We start from the raw sequence: 18353 nt of genomic DNA, 5'->3' as shown, positions 1-18353 counted from the left end.
ATGGTAAGGTCAGTTTTAGAGTTTGTTGATTTGAATTGGTTGGTGGGGTACAATGAATGTCCAGTTATTTTGATACGGGAATTATTAGGGCTAGATATAGGATTTGGGAGCCATCATCATCTCTAGTTTAACTCTAAAAATGGCTAAAATATCCAAGAAAATGATAAACTGAGAGAGGAACAGTGGCTGTAACACAGAACCTGGGAAGAGTGCTGATGGTGTGGGAGGTGAGTGAAGGAAGAGGCTTCCATAAGAAGTCATCAGGGATGTAAGAGAAGGGCAAGAAGCAGAGATGTTTTGGAAAGTGATGGAAGCGAGTATGGCCAGAATAAGGAAGGTGACACTCAGCAGGAGAAATGCTTCAGAACTACAAATCCCAAAAAGACTGATGGAACCTAGCTGCTGAGAGATCATCTTGACTGTAGAGACCTGTACTGTATAAGATGTGGCCACTGAGCACTAGAGGTGTGGCTGGACCATGCTGCAATTTGCTATAAGCATAAAGTTCACACCTCCAAAGAGTTTCCCTCATGACTCATTTCAGTCTCCTACAGTGATTCAGACTACAGCCTGGAGGTGAGAGTGAGGGGCGGTCTCAGCATCCTAACCACTGCCGTGTCTTCCGTGTTGTAGAAGTTCTCCTACATCCTCGAGGACAAGGTTAGCTGCTACGGGCAGACCGAGAAGCCAGAGGCCCCACTGCATACTCTTTGCCAGTAAGAGAGAGCTCTTTGCTTATCTTCTAAAGTGAAATCGCAGTTTAGTGGTCGCTTGTTTAGATGTTTGTTGATGAAAATATGCACTGAAAATAGATAATGTGATGTGTGTGCATTTGGGATTTCTGTTGTGTTTAATTTCACTCTGCTTTCCTCTCCCTTTATCTCAAATCCTTTTGCTTTTAAGATAATTAATTTTATACTTTATTCCTAACAGTGTATTCAAGAAACTTAAAAATGGTATAGAGAGTCTCTCTCTCTCTCTCTCCCTCTCCCTCTCTCTCTCTCTCTCTCTCTCTCTCTCTCTCTGTATCTCAGGGATATCTAGGTTTCTTATAATGTACAGATCACATTCTTCAATATAGAAGAAACCTGATTTATTTATCCAATCCACGTAATGATTGCAGTTTCGTTTTGTGAGATTTTCCCCCTTAGAAGTGTTGATCTGCAGTGATAATCATCCAGCTTGACTATGCACATGTGATTCCTTCTAAGAAGTGGGGGTTTGGGGTCATAAGTCATGCATATTTTTAAATTTAAATATCTATGACCCAGTTTTGGTGCAGAGTAACTGCCAATTTCCATTCACACCCACAGGTTGTTAAATCCCCCAGTTTCCCAAGTCCTCAGCCACTTGTGACTGTTGGGGAAAAACTGCCCATACTGGTGCTTCTGGTCTCAGACTTAGTATTTCCTGCCTCCTTATACACTAAGTATTTTTATGGGCCATTGGATGTCTTGGCAACCATCACACTTAGAGCTGAATTGATTCCATCAAATGGACAGCTCCTAATTTATTTGACTGTTACCAACTTGGTAGATGTAGAGTCAATTTGCTGTTTCTGAGAAGTCTCATTGTTCTGTGACCCATCACTGGCTCAGCTGTTGAGATTTGGAGTTATCACTGCAGACTCATTTGGCATATTTTTGTCTGATGCTCACTGATTCAATCCATACTTCATTCCTCGGATAATGAGCATTGTAGCACTGTGATTGAGGGACTGGGCTCTGGAGTTAGCCTGTCTGGTTTCAAATATGGTGTCTTCTGCTTTCTCTGTGCCTTGAATGATCAATTTACCTTTCTGGGCCTGAGGTGTTCATTGTGAAATTATAACAGCCCCCACTCTCTCAGTGATCATTCCCCAACTTTGGCACACATCAGAATTTTGGGGAGAGCTTGTTACATCAGAGACTGGGCTCCGCATGTTGGCATGTCTCAAGTAGCAGCAGTACAAGCATTTGTGATTCTAGCATTTTCCTGGGTGATGCTGACCTTGCTTCCTGGGGATTTTGTTTTGAGAAGCTATTGTGAGTATTAATTGAGGTGACGCATGAACAATGCTGCTTAGCACCATGCTTGTGTTGCCCGTGGTAATTAGGTAATAACTTTTGAGCAATGCATGAAGTTTCTGGCCATCGTTAATGACAGTCAGCAGATCATGTGAGTTTATGGCAGGAGATTACAGGGTCGCTCTAAAATATCAACCTCTAGCATAGAGGTCAAGTTCCTCTCTGTCCTGGGGCTTGAGCAGTGTGTGTGTGTGTGTGTGTGTGTGTGTGTGTGGTAGGCAGTATACTTCTTTACAATTAACACAGACCTGAGAAAGGAACTATTCAATTGGGAAGTCATGGTCCTGTGACAACTTCCCTTCCTCTCCTCTTCACCTCAATAATCCTGTTTCTACATCACCCTTTTTAGCATTTTAAATAATTGTCCAAATGCCAGGAAAAACCTCAGGTAAATCTGTGTGAGACACGCGAGCCTCTTAGAGAGTGTGATTGCTGCCAGCCCAGAGACAAGAGCTGGGCTAATGAATTCGTTCTTCCTTTTATGAGGGGTGCCCTGCAGGTGGAATACTCAGAAATGTGAAATCTCGATGGAAATGTAACTCAATTGTAGGGCAGTTGAAATATATACAGGAGAAGAAATTTGGGTGGGAGAGTTGGCAAAAAATTCTGTTCCCTTTCCAGTGGCCACCCTGGATCCCATTCTTGAAAATCCTGCCGTTGTAAAATTCTGTTGTGCCATTTCCAGAAGTTAAGCCTTTACATGCAGCAAGTTTGTAACGGTGATTTCAGTCCCCAGAGAAACACACATCAAGGGCAGTTTAAGTTGTCATCCACTGCCTGGAGTTTAGCCAGGCATCTGTGCACCCACGGAGGATCCAGGGTACTCACACAGGGTGTAAGGTTGGGAAAGGGCACAGGAATCTTTGTTAAACCCCTCAACCCCAACAAGCCCAATGTTCCCACACTCACCCCAGGAGGGTGTGGGCCACGTGCCCTTGGCCATAGCTAGAGCAAGCCCAAAGAAGCCCATCAAGAACAAAGCTTGTAGAGGTCTCTGGGTTTCCACCCTCCATCATCCCTCCTTGCATGCGCAGTCCTGATGCATGCCCCTGGCATGTTCAGAGGCGTTAGGGAATAACTTCAGTCCTTGGAGACCATACACTGACATGAAGATGGGGGAAGCATGTCTAGGGACACAGTCAAGTAACAAGAATTCTGCTCAATATTGAGCAAAAAAAAAAAAAAAAAAAAAACCAAGAGTGCAGAATCTGATAAAATGCCCACCCCAGCACTCACCGTGGAGAAGGAAGACTGACATGCCACATTGCTTTCAACATTTTAAAGGCGGTAAAACATTAATGATAATGTAGAAGTCCTGCTCAGACCCCAGTCCCAACTTCCTCCCCTGGTCCCTGGAGGGAACACACTGGGAGGCATTTGCTGTTCATGCAGATTAATGGACATGGTTTTGTACTTAAAGTTTCAGCATGTGCAGATCTCTAACAAGTTTGTGGAGATTGTGCAGGATCTTGAAGCATTTTTAAATATTTTGTTTATTTGAGAGAGAGGGAGAGTATAAAACCCACTGCACCATAGTGTGCACAATAGCAGGAAGCTGGATTGAGAAGATGGAACTGGGAGCTGAACCCAGACACTTTGGTGTGGGACATGTGCTTCCCAACTGTCATCTTAACTGCCAAACCAAATGCCTGCTCCTGCAAGCTATTTTAATTCCATTTCTCATGAACCTTTTGAAGTACCCTCATGTGCAGCCACATACCCAATACATAGTATTTTTTTTAATTCGAAAGGCAGAGTTACTGAGAGGGAGGCAGGGATTTACACACTTCTCCCATGCTCTGGTTGGATCATCTCGTAGAATATGCCATACTTGTACTTGTGTACTGGCCAGGTGTCTAGCAGAGGGCACTTATGCACCTTGAGCCCCAGCGCTCTGTTACAGAGTAAGGTGCTGCAGGTTGCTCCACAGCTTCCTGAAGGAGGGTGGTCTCGGCCTCTCAACCATACTTTCCCCAGCACTTGTATTCTCATTTGCGGGCTTCTCCTGATGTTTAATTTCATCTGATTTTTTAAATATCAACTGGAGACTCTTTCTCCTTAAGGGTTTGGGGATGGATAGAGTAAAATAGAGTACAACATGTCGCTCCCCCTCTTCATGGAGGAACGACACTAAACCCTGCCTAGGCTTCATATCCGAGTCACAGCACCATTATGTCGCTCCCCCTCTTCATGGAGGAACGACACAGGACCCTGCGCTGTTCTTTTGTCTGCTCGGCCCTCCCCGGGTTTGCTGCTAGTTCTTCCCGGGTTGGCTACCGTCCCTTCCACCTCCGTGGAAGGGCGGTTCCCCCTGCCACTTTTCCCCACTTCTGCAGGGGAGCGGCACACCGCCGGCCGGCTCTCTCGGGGGCTGCACAGGTGTTCCTTCAGATAGATGTTCCCCTTAGATGTTCCTGGTGCATGTTGTCTCTCTCCTCCCTTATAGTCCTCTTCCACCAATCCCAACTCTGCTACCCACACGCCGAGTACGCTGCTCTCCTCCAATCAGGAGCAGGTCCTACAGTTTATTGGTTGAACTGGAGGCAGCTGTGTAGAAGCTGTTTTCTCCTCTCCCAGCGCCATATTGTGGGAGAGCAGATGCACAGAATAAGTCTTAATTCCAGTAACTTAGTCTAGTCCGAGTTGCTCCCAGTTGCTCCCCACACAACAGACAGAGAATTTGGCAAATTTGTGTCTTGGTCACCATTGTGTTTTGGTATCTCATGTGGTTCCTGGCAATTTCCAAATGTTAAAAAAACATATACTATATGTACATAAATATAATGTTATTTCTTTTTATTTATTAGAGAGGTGCCTAATGAAAAATACTCTGTCAAATTTTAAAATGAATCACAGTATAATTTCAAAGAACAAAGTGAAACAAATGAAAGACCTGTGGCCCCACTACCCTGAGCTCACCTCACCTTGCTGCCTACTTTTGACAGCTCCAGATCAGGAGCTGCCTGAAGCCATGCTCCCTGTGCCAGCCTACACAGTCTGGGTCTTTGTTTTCAGATTGGTTGGCACCAGAAAGTATTCCCATCAGAACTGAAGTTTGCCATTGAATACCAATTTTATAAAAGTGTTGCTCAGTTCTACTATTTCCCTTTAGCTTCTTGGTGTCCAGCATTGCAGCATTCTTCCTCGGATGCTGTGTAGAGCCCCGGCGCTGGACTTGGAACAAGGAGGTGAGCTCCATGATGAGCAACACCTGCAGGAAGGCTGGGCCGCTGGTGTCTGAGGAGTGGTAATGGATTCACCGGGCCCCTGACTCAGGTTCATCCATCCTCGCCCGGTGAGTCTTTTTGAACTCTTTGTGCATATCATGTGATGGCCCCGAACATGGGTCAGGGACACTCAGGCCTTCAGGAGCCAGATGGAAGGAAGAATAAATTGTGTATTACATTGTATGCTACAAATTAAATAGTGTATTTTATATTATAAATTATTTTTGTTACATATCATAAATTGTATGTTGTTATAAGTATACTTTAAAATGTATATGTGCTCAGAGGTATCACATATAGTTCCAGAAGGAATGAACCTGCCTGGCTGAATGCTGATGCCAGGATGGGTGAACCACCAGGTGGGCGATGAAGACGTCCAGCCACTGTGTTAATTTCCAGGTTTTTTTGGTATTATTTTCTGGATTTATAGTTGTACTTAGTGGATAGGAACTGAGAAATGGATCTGGTCATCCAGAAAGGAAGTTTCTGCTCGCAGGCTTTGACTCCTGTTTTTCCTGATTTGCTAAGATGGTTTATCTCAGTGTGCCTTGAAGGTTCTCCAGCACAGCAGTGATAGCATTGACTGGGAAACCCAAGTAGACAGTTGTGTGTGTGTCATTGCCCACTGAACTCTGATTCTCCTCTGTGATACCCAGTGTTTCCCTAATTTTGTGAAAATTCCTGAGGAATGTATTCTGTTACATTATCTTTGTGAATGTAGTTATATGAGGAAACACAACATGTAAAAATGTATGTATCCCAGTCATATTATTACATTAATTGGGACTATGGGGCTCAACAGAGGCAACTAGATCAGAGAATGGCTCTAGAATTTTAAGAAGTAAGCATCAATTGCTGAGGTTATTTGTTGCACTTAGGAAACTAAGGTCCTGGATACCTCAGTACAGGTTATTTTTACTTCCAGATTAGATGTTTTTTTTTTTTGAAAATGAATTTTATTAGTTCTGATTGCTTTTCCAAACATAACACATGCACAAGGCACAAAAGTATATTTCAAAGGGATTTGTAGATAAAAATAGCTCCATTCCCTGTCTTCCAGCTACCAGATTCCTGCCACTGTTATCAGTGTGTAAACTATCCTTGTTTCCCAAGTACTTTTTCCCACACGTCCTCTTCTGCAGAATGTTAGCTATAACTAACCTTTTGTTCTTTAAATTTAACTGTATATGTTTCTGAATAGGTCATATTAATAGTCTCAAATGTAATACAAACATATTGTGCATCCTGTGGGTTTTTTTTCTCTTTTTACTTAATGGCATAAACATGTAATTTATCACTTCAATTCCTCTGATTCCAGGGTGAAAAAATAGTGCAAATAGCAATTGTGCCAGGACCACAAGCACAAATCAGGACTATCCCATGCAAACCAAGCTGTCTACCTTAGTGGCCTGACTTAGACATCATTCCACACCAGTAACTAATGCATATCTTAATTAAAAACAAAATTTAATATGTAATACTTGATACATAAAAGAGAGTTGTAACATTTATGAGCATAAAGGATGAACTTAAAGCACTCAAAAGCTTGAATCACCTTTACATTAAAGCCACCTGTGTGCTTCTGCCCACTCCTATCACTTTCCTCTTCTCCATAGAGGTCAATAGCATGAATTTTTTCATTAGTATATTATCACTTTTAAAAGTAGTTTGATCATATGGGTACACATATCAGAACAATGTATTGTATTTTGCTTTCTTTGCTTAATAACAGTAATAATGGCATCACAGAGTATGAGCAAAAGTTTTTTTTTTAACTCAAATTGCTTCTTTTAAGCTCACATTGTGTTTTTTTTAAACTTTTATTTAATGAATATAAATTTCCAAAGTACGACTTATGGATTACAATGGCTTCCCCCCCATACCGTCCTTCCCACCCACAACACTCCCCTTTCCCACTCCCTCTCCCCTTCCACTCACATCAAGATTCATTTTCGATTATCTTAATATACAGAAGATCAGCTTAGTATACATTAAGTAAGGATTTCAACAGTTTGCTCCCACACAGAAACATAAAGTGAAAAATAATCGATCATTTTTTTTAAATGATGATGAAATCAGAGCAGACCTATTGTCATGTTTAATCCCAGTGAGAGTCAAGTTGGGAGTTGATAATTTCTTTTTTTTTTTTTTACAGAGGATCAGTTTAGTATGCATTAAGTAAAGCTTTCAACAGTTTGCACCCCCATAGAAACACAAAGTGAAATATATTGTTTGAGTACTCGTTATAGCATTAAATCTCAATGTACAGCACATTAAGGATAGAGATCCCACATGAGGAGTAAGTGCACAGTGACTCCTGTTGTTGACTTTACCAATTGACACTCCTGTCTATGGCATCAGTAATCTCCCTATGCTCCAGTCATGAGTTTCCAAGGCTATGGAAGCCCTCTGAGTTCTCTGACTCTTATCTTGTTTAGACAAGGTCATAGTCAAAGTGGAGGTTCTCTCCTCCCTTCAGAGAAAGGTACCTCCTTCTTTGAAGACCTGTTCTTTCCACTGGGATCTCACTCACAGAGATCTTTTGCCAGAGTGTCTTGGCTTTCCATACTCTCATGGGCTTTTCAGCCAGCTCCGAATGCCTTTAGGGCTGATTCTGAGGCCAGAGTGCTATTTAGGACATCTGCCATTCTATGAGTCTGCTGAGTATCTCACTTCCTATGTTGGATCACTCTCCCCTTTATTTACTCCATCGGTTAGCGTTAGCAGGTACTAGACTTGTCTATGTGCTCCCTTTGACTCCCAGTTCCTCCACCATGACCAACTGTGAACTGAAATTGATCACCTGGAACAGTGAGATGGCATTGGTACATGCCACCTCGATGGTATTGAATTGGAATCCCCTGGTATGCTTCCAACTCCACCACTTGGGGCAAGTCAGCCTGAGCATGTCCCAAATTATACATCTCTTCCCTCTCCCATTCCCACTCCCATGTTCAACAGGGATCACATTTCAGTTAATTTTCAACACTTAATAATAACTGTGCATCAATTACAGAACTAAACCAGTCATATTAAGTAGAACAGATAAAAAAACTAATAAGAGGGATAATGTATTAAGTTGTTCATTAACAGTCAGGGCTATGCTGATCAAGCCACCATTTCCCATAGTGTCCACCTCACTCCAACAGGTTTCCCTCTTGGTGTTCAGTCAGTTGTCACCGATCAGGGAGAACATATGGTATTTGTCCCTTTGGGACTGGCTTACTTCACTCAGCATGATGTGTTCCAGATTCCTCCATTTTGTTGCAAATGACTGGATTTCATTGTTTCTTACTGCGGTATAGTATTCTAAAGAGTACATATCCCATAATTTCTTTATCCAGTCTATCATTGATGGGCATTTAGGTTGGTTCCAGGTCTTAGCTATTGTGAATTGAGCTGCAATAAACATTAGGGTGCAGACCTCTTTTTTGTTTGCCAATTTAAATTCCTTTGGGTAAATTCCAAGGAGTGGGATGGCTGGGTCGAACGGTAGGGTTATCTTCAGGTTTCTGAGGAATCTCCAGACTGACTTCCATAGTGGCTTGACCAGTTTGCATTCCCACCAACAGTGGGTTAGTGTCCCTTTTTCCCCACATCCTCGCCAGCATCTGTTGTTGGTAGATTTCTGCATGTGAGCCATTCTAACCGGGGTGAGGTAAAACCTCATTGTGGTTTTGATTTGCATTTCCCTGATTGCTAATGACTTTGAACATTTTTTCATGTGCCTGTTGGCCATTTGGATTTCCTCTTTTGAAAAATGTCTATTGAGGTCCTTGGCCATCTCTTAAGTGGGTTGTTGGTTTTGTTTTTGTGGAGTTTCTTGATCTCTTTGTAGATTCTGGTTATTAACCCTTTATCTGTTGCATAGTTTGCAAATATTTTTTCCCATTCTGTCGGTTGTCTCTTCACTCTCCTGACTGTTTGCCTTGCAGTACAGAAACTTCTCACTTTGATGCAATCCCAATAGTTGATTTTGGCTTTGACTGCCTGTGCCTCCCGGGTCTTTTCCAGAAATTCTTTGCCTGTGCCAATATCTTGAAGGGTTTCTCCAATGTTCTCTAGTAACTTGATGGTGTCAGGTCGTAGATTTAGGTCTTTAATCCATGTTGAGTGGATTTTTGTGTAAGGTGTAAGGTAGGGGTCTTGCTTCATGATTCTGCACGTGGAAATCCAATTTTCCCAGCACCATTTATTGAATAGACTGTCCTTGCTCCAGGAATTAGTTTTAGATCCTTGATCAAATATAAGTTGGCTGTAGATGTTTGGGTTGATTTCTGGTGTTTCAATTCTGTTCCATTGGTCTATCCATCTGTTTCTGTACCAGTACCATGCTGTTTTGATTACAACTGCCCTGTAGTATGTCCTGAAATCTGGTATTGTGATGCCTCCGGCTTTGTTTTTGTTGTACAAGATTGCTTTAGCTATTCGAGGTCTCTTGTGCCTGCATATAAATTTCAGCACGATTTTTTCCAGATCTGAGAAGAAGGTCTTCGGTATCTTGATTGGTATTGCATTGAATCTGTAAATTGCTTTTGGGAGAATGGACATTTTGATGATATTGATTCTTCTAATCCATCAGCATGGAAGATTTTTCCATTTCTTGGTATCCTCTTCTATTTCTTTCTTTAAGGTTTTGTAATTTTCATTGTAGAGATCTTTAACGTCTTTGGTTAAGTTGATTCCAAGGTATTTGATTGTTTTTGTAGCTATTGTGAATGGGATTGATCTTAGAAGTTCTTCCTCAGCCATGGCATTGTCTGTGTATACAAAGGCTGTTGATTTTTGTGCATTGATTTTATACCCTGCTACTTTGCCAAACTCTTCTATGAGTTCCAATAGTCTCTTAGTAGAGTTCTTTGGGTCCCCTAAATAAAGAATCATGTCATCTGCAAAGAGGGATAGTTTGAGTTCTTCCTTCCCAATTTGTATCCCTTTAATTTCTTTTTCTTGCCTAATAGCTCTGGCTAGAACCTCCAGAACTATATTGAATAGCAGTGGTGAGAGTGGGCATCCCTGTCTGGTACCAGATCTCAGTGGAAATGCTTCCAACTTTTCCCCATTCAATAGGATGTTGGCTGTGGGTTTTTCATAGATTGCTTTGATTGTATTGAGGAATGTTCCTTCCAAACCCAGTTTGCTTAGAGTTTTCATCATGAACGGGTGTTGTATTTTATCAAATGCTTTCTCGGCATCTATTGAGATAATCATATGGTTTTTCTTCTGCAGTCTGTTAATGTGGTGTATCACATTGATTGTCTTGCACACATTAAACCATCCCTGCATACCAGGGATAAACCCCACTTGGTCTGGGTGGATGATCTTTCTGATGTGTTGTTGCATTCTATTGGCAAGAATTTTATTGAGGATTTTTGCATCTATGTTCATCAGGGATATTGGTCTGTAATTCTCTTTCAGTGCTGCATCTTTTTCCGGCTTAGGAATTCAGGTGATGCTGGCTTCATAGAAAGAATTTGGGAGGATTCCCTCTTCTTCGATTGTTCTGAATAGTTTGAGAAGGATTGGAGTTAGTTCTTCTTTAAACGTCTGGTAGAATTCAGCAGTGAATCCATCTGGTCCTGGGCTTTTCTTTGTTGGGAGGGCCTTTATTACTGTTTCAATTTCTGTCTCAGTTATGGGTCTGTTTAGGTTTTCAATGTCTTCCTGGTTCAATTTAGGCAGGTTGCATGTGTCCAGGAATCTATCCATTTCTGATAGGTTTCCCTGTTTGCTGGCATACAAGTCCTTGTAGTAATTTCTGATGATTCTTTTTATTTCTGTGGTGTCTGTTGTTACATTTCCTTTTTCATCTCTGATTTTATTGATTTGGGTCTTTTCTCTTCTTTTTTTAGTTAGTTGGGCCAATGGGGTGTCAATTTTGTTTATTTTTTCAAAAAACCAGCTCTTCGTTAGGCTGATTTTCTGTAATGTTGTTTTGGATTCAATCCTGTTGATTTCTTCTCTGATTTTAATTATTTCTCTTCTCCTACTAGATTTGGGTCTGGTTTGCTGTAGGTTTTCTAGATCCTTGAGGTGAATTGAAAGCTCATCTATTTGGTGTCTTTCCAATTTCTTGATGTAGGCACCTATTGATATAAACTTTCCTCTTAACACTGCTTTTGCTGCGTCCCATAAGTTTTGGTATGTTGTGCTGTTATCCTCATTTACTTCCAGAAAGTTTTTGATTTCTCTTTTGATTTCTTCTATGACCCATTGTTCATTCAGGAGCATGTTGTTCAATCTCCATGTGTTTGCGTATGCTCTAGGGATTCCTGAGTTGCTAATTTCCAACTTCATTCCTTTATGGTCTGAGAAGCTGCATGGTATGATTCTAATTCTTTTGAATTTGCTGAGACTTGCTTTATGGCCTAGTATGTGGTCAATCCTAGAGAAGGTTCCATGTACTGCTGAGAAGAATGTAAAATCTTTAGCTGTAGGATTGAAAGTTCTGTATATATCTGTTAGATCCATTTGGGCTATAGTGTCATTTAAATCTACTGTATCCTTGTTGATCTTCTGACCGGATGATCTGTCTATTTCTGAGAGTGGAGTATTGAAGTCCCCCAGTACTACTGTATTGGGGTCTAAGTCTCCCTTTAAGTCTGTTAATAAATCTTTTAGATAAACTGATTAGATGTTGAAATGCTGGAATTATTTTAACTCTGATATTCTTAGAGCATGTTTAGTTCTGAGTGGGCAGGGACTGTTGTTTCTGCACAGTATGCAGAAAGGTGGCCATATAATTGGTTCTAAAACTTGGGTTGACAAAATGCAATCCCTCTTTGTCCCTCTGTTTCACAAAACAAAAACTTTCAAAATATTTAGGTATTGTGCTTTGTGCTTTGGTTCTTACAGAATGTGGTGAAGTAAGTCTGTGTTCCTACTGGTCAGCAGTAACTAGTGTTGACCTTGAAGAGTCATCCCTCTGGCTTCATTTCCCCTGGGATTGCTATTGTGGTGACTCCTCCTCATCCTCCAGGTCTCAGCTCAAGGGCTGGCTCTGAGGAAGCCACCTGCGACCCCAGTAAGTTTACTCTGCACACCTTTGTCCATCAAATTCCTACTGGCTTTATAGGGGTTGATGATCAGTGTGTGTGGTTTCCATGTTTTGCAGCATTTATTTGAAATGAGGAGTGGGGATGAAAAAGAGATATTTTCAGATCCTCCATCTGCTGATTCACTCCCCAAAGGCTGGCAACAGCTGCGGATGGGCCAGGCTGAAGCCAGAAGCCTGGAGCTAGGAACCTTGGTCCTCAAGTACTGGAGCCATCATATATCATCTCTCGGGTGCATTAGCACAAAAACTGGATCAGAAGTAGAGTGGCCAGGACCAACTAGGCACTCCACTATGGGATATGCACATCCCAAGCAGCTGCTGAACCTGCTGAGCCAAAATACTCACCGCTATGTGTGTATTTGAAAAACTGCATTAAATGTATTTTATTTGAAAGGCATCATGCACAGACGCGCATGCGCGCATGCACACACACACACACACACACACACAGAACTCTTATCTGTATTTTCACTGCCAGAATGTCCACAACAGCAGGAGCAGGACCAGGCCCAGCAGGCCAGAACTCAGAGTTTCCCATGTGATGGCAGGAACCCAAGCACTGCTGCCTCCCAGGGTGCACATTAGCAAGCTGCTGGAATCCACAAGGGAGCTGGGACTGGAACCAAAGCACCCCCCATTAGGTTGGGAGCATCCCCAGACAAATCTTACTTCTGGGCCAAATGACCCCCCCATATCAATGTTGAATACGCAACAAAAGGATGAATGAATGAATGAATGAATGATTGGCAAAGGGTTAGGAAGACAGTTAGGCACATGGAATTTGCTGTTCCCAGGGCTTTGCAGCATGAGTGAGAAGGGCTTTTTTCCTCTTCTTATTTACTGCTTGGGAGCTCACCAGGGAAACTCAACTCTGAGTGCTTCCGCAGCCTTGCTTTTGCTTTGCAGAGTCTTGTAGAAAGAAGCCCTCATGGCCCTTGCTTTACTTGTTTCTTTACCAAAGTGGATTTTGTAAGACTTGTATTTCAGCTTTGCAAAACAGTGTTGCCAGGACTGTTTACCTGGGGAGGCCAAGCATCCTCTTTCAAGAAACTGACATGTTTTGTCTCCTATTGCTCTAGAAAGGATAGGGCTAGGCCCCAGGCGGGATCTATGCAGACATCCTGGGGAAGCTCAGGAGGGTTCCAGTCATTGAGCATGGGGGCTGGGCCTGTCAAGGAGCCGGCCTCCCACAGGTGGTGAGCTAAGGGTGCAAGTCCCAGTGGCCCCCAGGTGAGGAGGGAGGGACCAAGGGACTGCAGCTCCTGGCTGTCTGGCCTGTAAGTGCCCACAATCCTTGGTTGGCCACTTTTTTGGAGACAAACCCACACAGGAGCATGTCTGTGAGAGAGCTGCAGCTTGGCTGGGGGGGGGGTGTGCTCCCATGGGAAACTTTGCATATGCGGGGCCAGGCTGGGACATGGCTCCTCTACCCCATTCCTGACTCTTTCAAACTTACTTCAAGCTCCAGGCACATTGCTGTGGCTGCTGGAGAGGAGGTGTCCACTGGCCTGAGCTGGGCGCGAGGTTGGTGCGAGGTTCCTCCGTAGCACTTGACCCCCAGGCCACGTGGCAGCTGCAGAGACTCCCACTCCAGGGGTACACAGTGTGGGTGAACATGAGCGGTGAGTGCGTGCTGGGCACGGGGAGGGTCCTGGAGCACCTGGGCAGGTGTGGCTCTGTCAGGCCCAAGCCTCACCTTTCAGGGTTGCCCGGTTTTCTGTTTGGGCACCAACGCCACTGGGCCATCTGGAGTTGGGACTCTGAAGGCAGGAATGTGGCAACTCTTGCCAGTTCCTGCAGTTCCTTCTCTGAGCAAAAAGTAGCAGAGATACGGGCTGAGTGCCCCATGTGTCGGTGCAGCACGCGGGCAGGTGCAATAGGCACCTGGGCTGTGCTGGCTGGCACAGGTGCTTCTCTGCCGCACTTGATCTTGTGGCGGTGATGGTGATTAGGAAAGTGGGTTCTTTACAGACCCCAGGGAGGTGACATTTCTCATGATGGCATGCCCCTGCGGGAAGAGTTGGAACCATGCACAGGAGAAAATAGTGATTGCTAACTAACCAGCCACAGGGTCACGGCTGTGCTGGGTGAGTGAGGAGTCCTCGGCCAACCCACACAGCACCTGGAGGCAGAAGTGCTTTGTTCATCACCATGTTACTTCACTGCTTTCTCTCACTGAGTTACAGCCACTGTTTTCTCTGATTTGACATTTGTCTTTGTGAACCCTCCCACCTCTCCATGATATGGTCGTCTTGGAATTCATTTTGGAAATGAAGGGCAGGTCTACCTCTCTGGGTTCCCCCTTGGTGAATGTCACAGGCAGTCACTTTTTTATAGTGGGGCTTTTGCTCCATACACGTTATTCTCATTTTCACATGCAGAAGTTGGGGCTCAGAGAGGCTGAGTGACTTGCCCCTGGTGACACAGCATGATGCTGCCTGTGTTGCATAATCAGGGAGTGAGTCCTTGTGAGCAGAGAAGTGAGGCTTATGGGGCAGAATGAGTCCCAAGGCACCAGCAGGAGTGTCCTCATGGGACCTCTCTGAATCTGACCTTATGCAGCTTCCTCCTCTGCCCCATCCATGCTGGCCTCTCAGTTCCATGATGGTGCCAAGTTCTCTTCCACCTCGGGGCACTTACATTGCTTTTCTTTGTTGATTGTTTCTGTCCTTGAACTTGTGCCATGAAACTGAGGAACACACCACATTTCCAGGTGGTTAAGTGTTTGGTGGCTGGGGGAGTTGTTGGTGGAAGGATGAGTTTCCAAGCCTCATGTTCCTCTTCTGTTAAAATGGAATCCTCTCTGAAGATTATCTATTTTATCATCTTAAAAAGGTAAGTTTTGGTTTGCTGATCTAGTATATTTTTTATTTCATTGATTTATGTTCTGATCCATTTTATTTCTCATCTCATGCTTGTTTGGGGTTTTGTTTTTTCTTGTTTATCTAAATTTTTGAGATGTATCACTTGATTTTGAATTTTAGGCATTTCTCATTTTAAATATGACTACTGTATGCTATAAACTTCCCTCTTAATGTTTTTGCTGTAATCAACAGTGTTTCACATGTTTTGTTTTACTTTTCATTTATTTCAAGATAGGTTTTATTTCCTTTTTAATTTCTTCAGTGATCACTCATCATTCAGTAGCATCTAGTTAAATTTCCAAATATTTATGAGTGTTCAATTTTTATTCTTATAGTTTATTCGTAGTTACCTAATAGGATTTCAGTCTTTTCAGATTTGCTGAGAATTGATTTGTGGACCCATATATGATATATCCAAAAAAAAAAATTGAGTGTGCTGATGAGAAGAATGTAGCTTTTAGGTTAAATGTCCTATAAATTTCTGTGAAGTCATTTACTTGATGTAATATTTTAGCTTTGGCATGTGTCATTATTTATATTGTATTTGGATGATCTGTCCATTGATGAGAGTGCATTGTTCAACTTACTCCCTATTGTTGTATAGGAATGTCTCTGCCTTTCGGTCTAATGGTATTTTCTGTGTATATCTGGGTGGTCTTGTGTTGGTTGCTTATATATTAATGATTGTTATGTCTTCTGCTAATCAAATTTAATCAATGCAATGTCCTTTTTATCTCTTTGTATAATTTTTGATTTCAAGTTTTTCATTTGTTATCAAGATAGCCAGTTCTCCTCGTTTTTATTTTCTGTTTGTGTGGAATATCTTTTTCTAGCCCTCCACTTTCAGTGTATGTGTGTCCTTGTGAAGTGAGTTTCTTATAGATATTATATAGTAGGGCCTTTTTTATTTAGTTCAAACTTTTATTCTTGAGATTTTTTTGACTTTTTTAAAAATTAAAGTTATATAAATTTCGTGCATTTCATAAATACAAATTTAAAAAGATAGTATTTCTTCCCAGCCGCACTCTAACCCTTCTTCCTCCTCCATCTCTATTCCCATTCTTATTTGTTTAGTAAGATTTATTTTTAGTTAACCTTAAATGCACAAGATTAAGCATATACTTATTAGAGCTCAGCAAATAGTATGAAATAAATAAAACTGCTCCTCAACAGTTGAGACAAAGGCTGTTCAAACCATAGCATTTCAATGTCATTTTTATTTTTATAGATTACCATTTTTTACTGTTATTATAAATATTTTGCTCAAAATGTTTTATCTAAGGTACACAAACTTCATAAATTTCTTTTTTGAAATTTTTTTTATTTGAAAGGTAGAGCTATAGACAGTGAGAGAGAGAGGGAGGGAGACAGAGAGAAAGGTCTTCCTTCCATTGGTTCACTCCCCAAATGGCCGCATTGGTGCTGCGCCAATCCGAAGCCAGGAGCCAGGTGCTTCTTCCTGGTCTCCCATGTGGGTGCTGGAGCCCAAGCACTTGGGCCATCCTCCACTGCCTTCCTGGGCCACAGCAGAGAGCTGGACTGGAAGAGGTGCAACTGGGACTAGAGCCCGGCGCTCCTATTGGATGCTGGTGCCCCAGGCAGAGGATTAACCAAGTGAGCCACGGTGCCGGCCACAAACTTCATAAATTTCATTAATATAAACTTATGAACATAGTGATTATTTTCTACCCTATCAGTACTCCCACCTTTCTTCCTCCTCCGTCTCCTATTCGCATTCTCATTTTTTGTGAAGATCTATTTTCTTTTCTTTTTAAATATTTATGTATTTGTCTATATGAAAGGGTTACGCAGAGAGAGAAGGAGAGGTAGAGAGTCTTTCCTCCATGGGTTTACTCTCCAGTTTGCTGCAACTGCTGGAGCTGTGCCAATCTGAAGCCAGGACCAGGAGCTTCTTTTGGGTCACTCAACAAGTGCAGGCACCCAAGGACTCAGGCCATCTTCTACAACTTTCCCAGGCCATAGCAGAGAGCTGGATTAGAAGAGAAACAGCCAGGACTTGAACCAACCCCAGTATGGGATGATGGCACTGCAGGTGGCAGCTTTACCTGCTATGCCATGGCACCGGCCCATAAGATCTATTTTCAATTAACTTTATGCACATTTGATTACCTCTATAGTAAGTAAAGAGTTCAAGGAATAGTATGAAAAAAGAAAACCTGTTCCTCAGCATTTGAGATAATGGCTGTTCAAAGTAATCACATCTGAAATTGGCAGTTTAACTTCTGTGGATTACATTATAGATACACTATTAATTATTAACAGAAATTTGTGGAGAACATATTGTATTTGTCCTTTTGAGACTGGCTTATTTTGCTAAGTATAATGTTTTCCGGTTGTAACCACGTTGCTTCAAATGACAGGATTTCTTTTTTTTTCTTTAGGACTGTGTAGTATTCTGTGGTGCACATATTGCAAAATTTCATTATCTTTTTTCAGTTAAAGCACATCTGGGTTGATTCCACATCTTAGCCATTGTGAATTCACCTGTAGTAAACATGGGGGTACATATCAGTCTTTCATAGGCTGATTTCATTACCCTTGGGTAAATTCCCCATAATGAGATGGCTGGGTCATATTGTAAATCTATATTCAGGTTTCTGAAGAATGTCCATACCATCTTCCACAGTGGCTGTATCAGTTTACATTCCCACCAACAGTGGATTAGGGTACCTTTTTCCACACATCCTCACCAGCTATTAGTTGTTTGTTGATATCTATATGAAAACCATTCTAATGGAGGTGAGGTGAGAACTTACCATGGTTTTGGGTGGCGTTTCCCTGAGGTTAGTGATCCTGAGCATTTTTGCATGTGTCTGTTGGATTTCCTCTTTGGAAAAATGTCTGTTTATCTCCTTCACTTATTTCTTAACTAGATTGTTTTGTTGTTGAGTTTCTTGAGCTCTTTATATATCTGGTATAAATCCTTTACCAATTGCATAGTTTGCAAACAATTTCTTCCATTCTGTTGGTTGGATGTTCACTTTGTTGAGTGTTTTTTACAGTGCAGAATCTTCTCAATTTTATGTAATCCTATTTGTAAATGCTGTCTTTGATTGCCAGTGCTCTGGTGTTTTTTCCAAGAAGCTTTTGCCTATGATAGTGTCTTGCCGGTTTTCCT

General features: G+C 42.2%; 1 protein-coding gene across 1 annotated transcript in view; it reads left to right on the top strand.

The window, feature by feature from the left end:
• The window catches only part of LOC103347041 (trafficking protein particle complex subunit 9), a 225767-nt gene that overhangs the window by 82974 nt on the left and 124440 nt on the right, over positions 1–18353 (top strand). Inside the window, exon 9 of the mRNA XM_070063804.1 lies at positions 5179–5361. Coding sequence (XP_069919905.1) covers positions 5179–5317 — 139 coding nt within the window. The 3' untranslated portion in view covers positions 5318–5361. The remainder of the gene's footprint in view (positions 1–5178; positions 5362–18353) is intronic.

The sequence above is a fragment of the Oryctolagus cuniculus genome, chromosome 19 (genome assembly GCF_964237555.1).
Source record: "Oryctolagus cuniculus chromosome 19, mOryCun1.1, whole genome shotgun sequence".
NCBI lineage: Eukaryota > Metazoa > Chordata > Mammalia > Lagomorpha > Leporidae > Oryctolagus > Oryctolagus cuniculus.
Note: the sequence above shows the minus strand (reverse complement) of the source record. Positions and strands in the feature narration are given on the sequence as shown.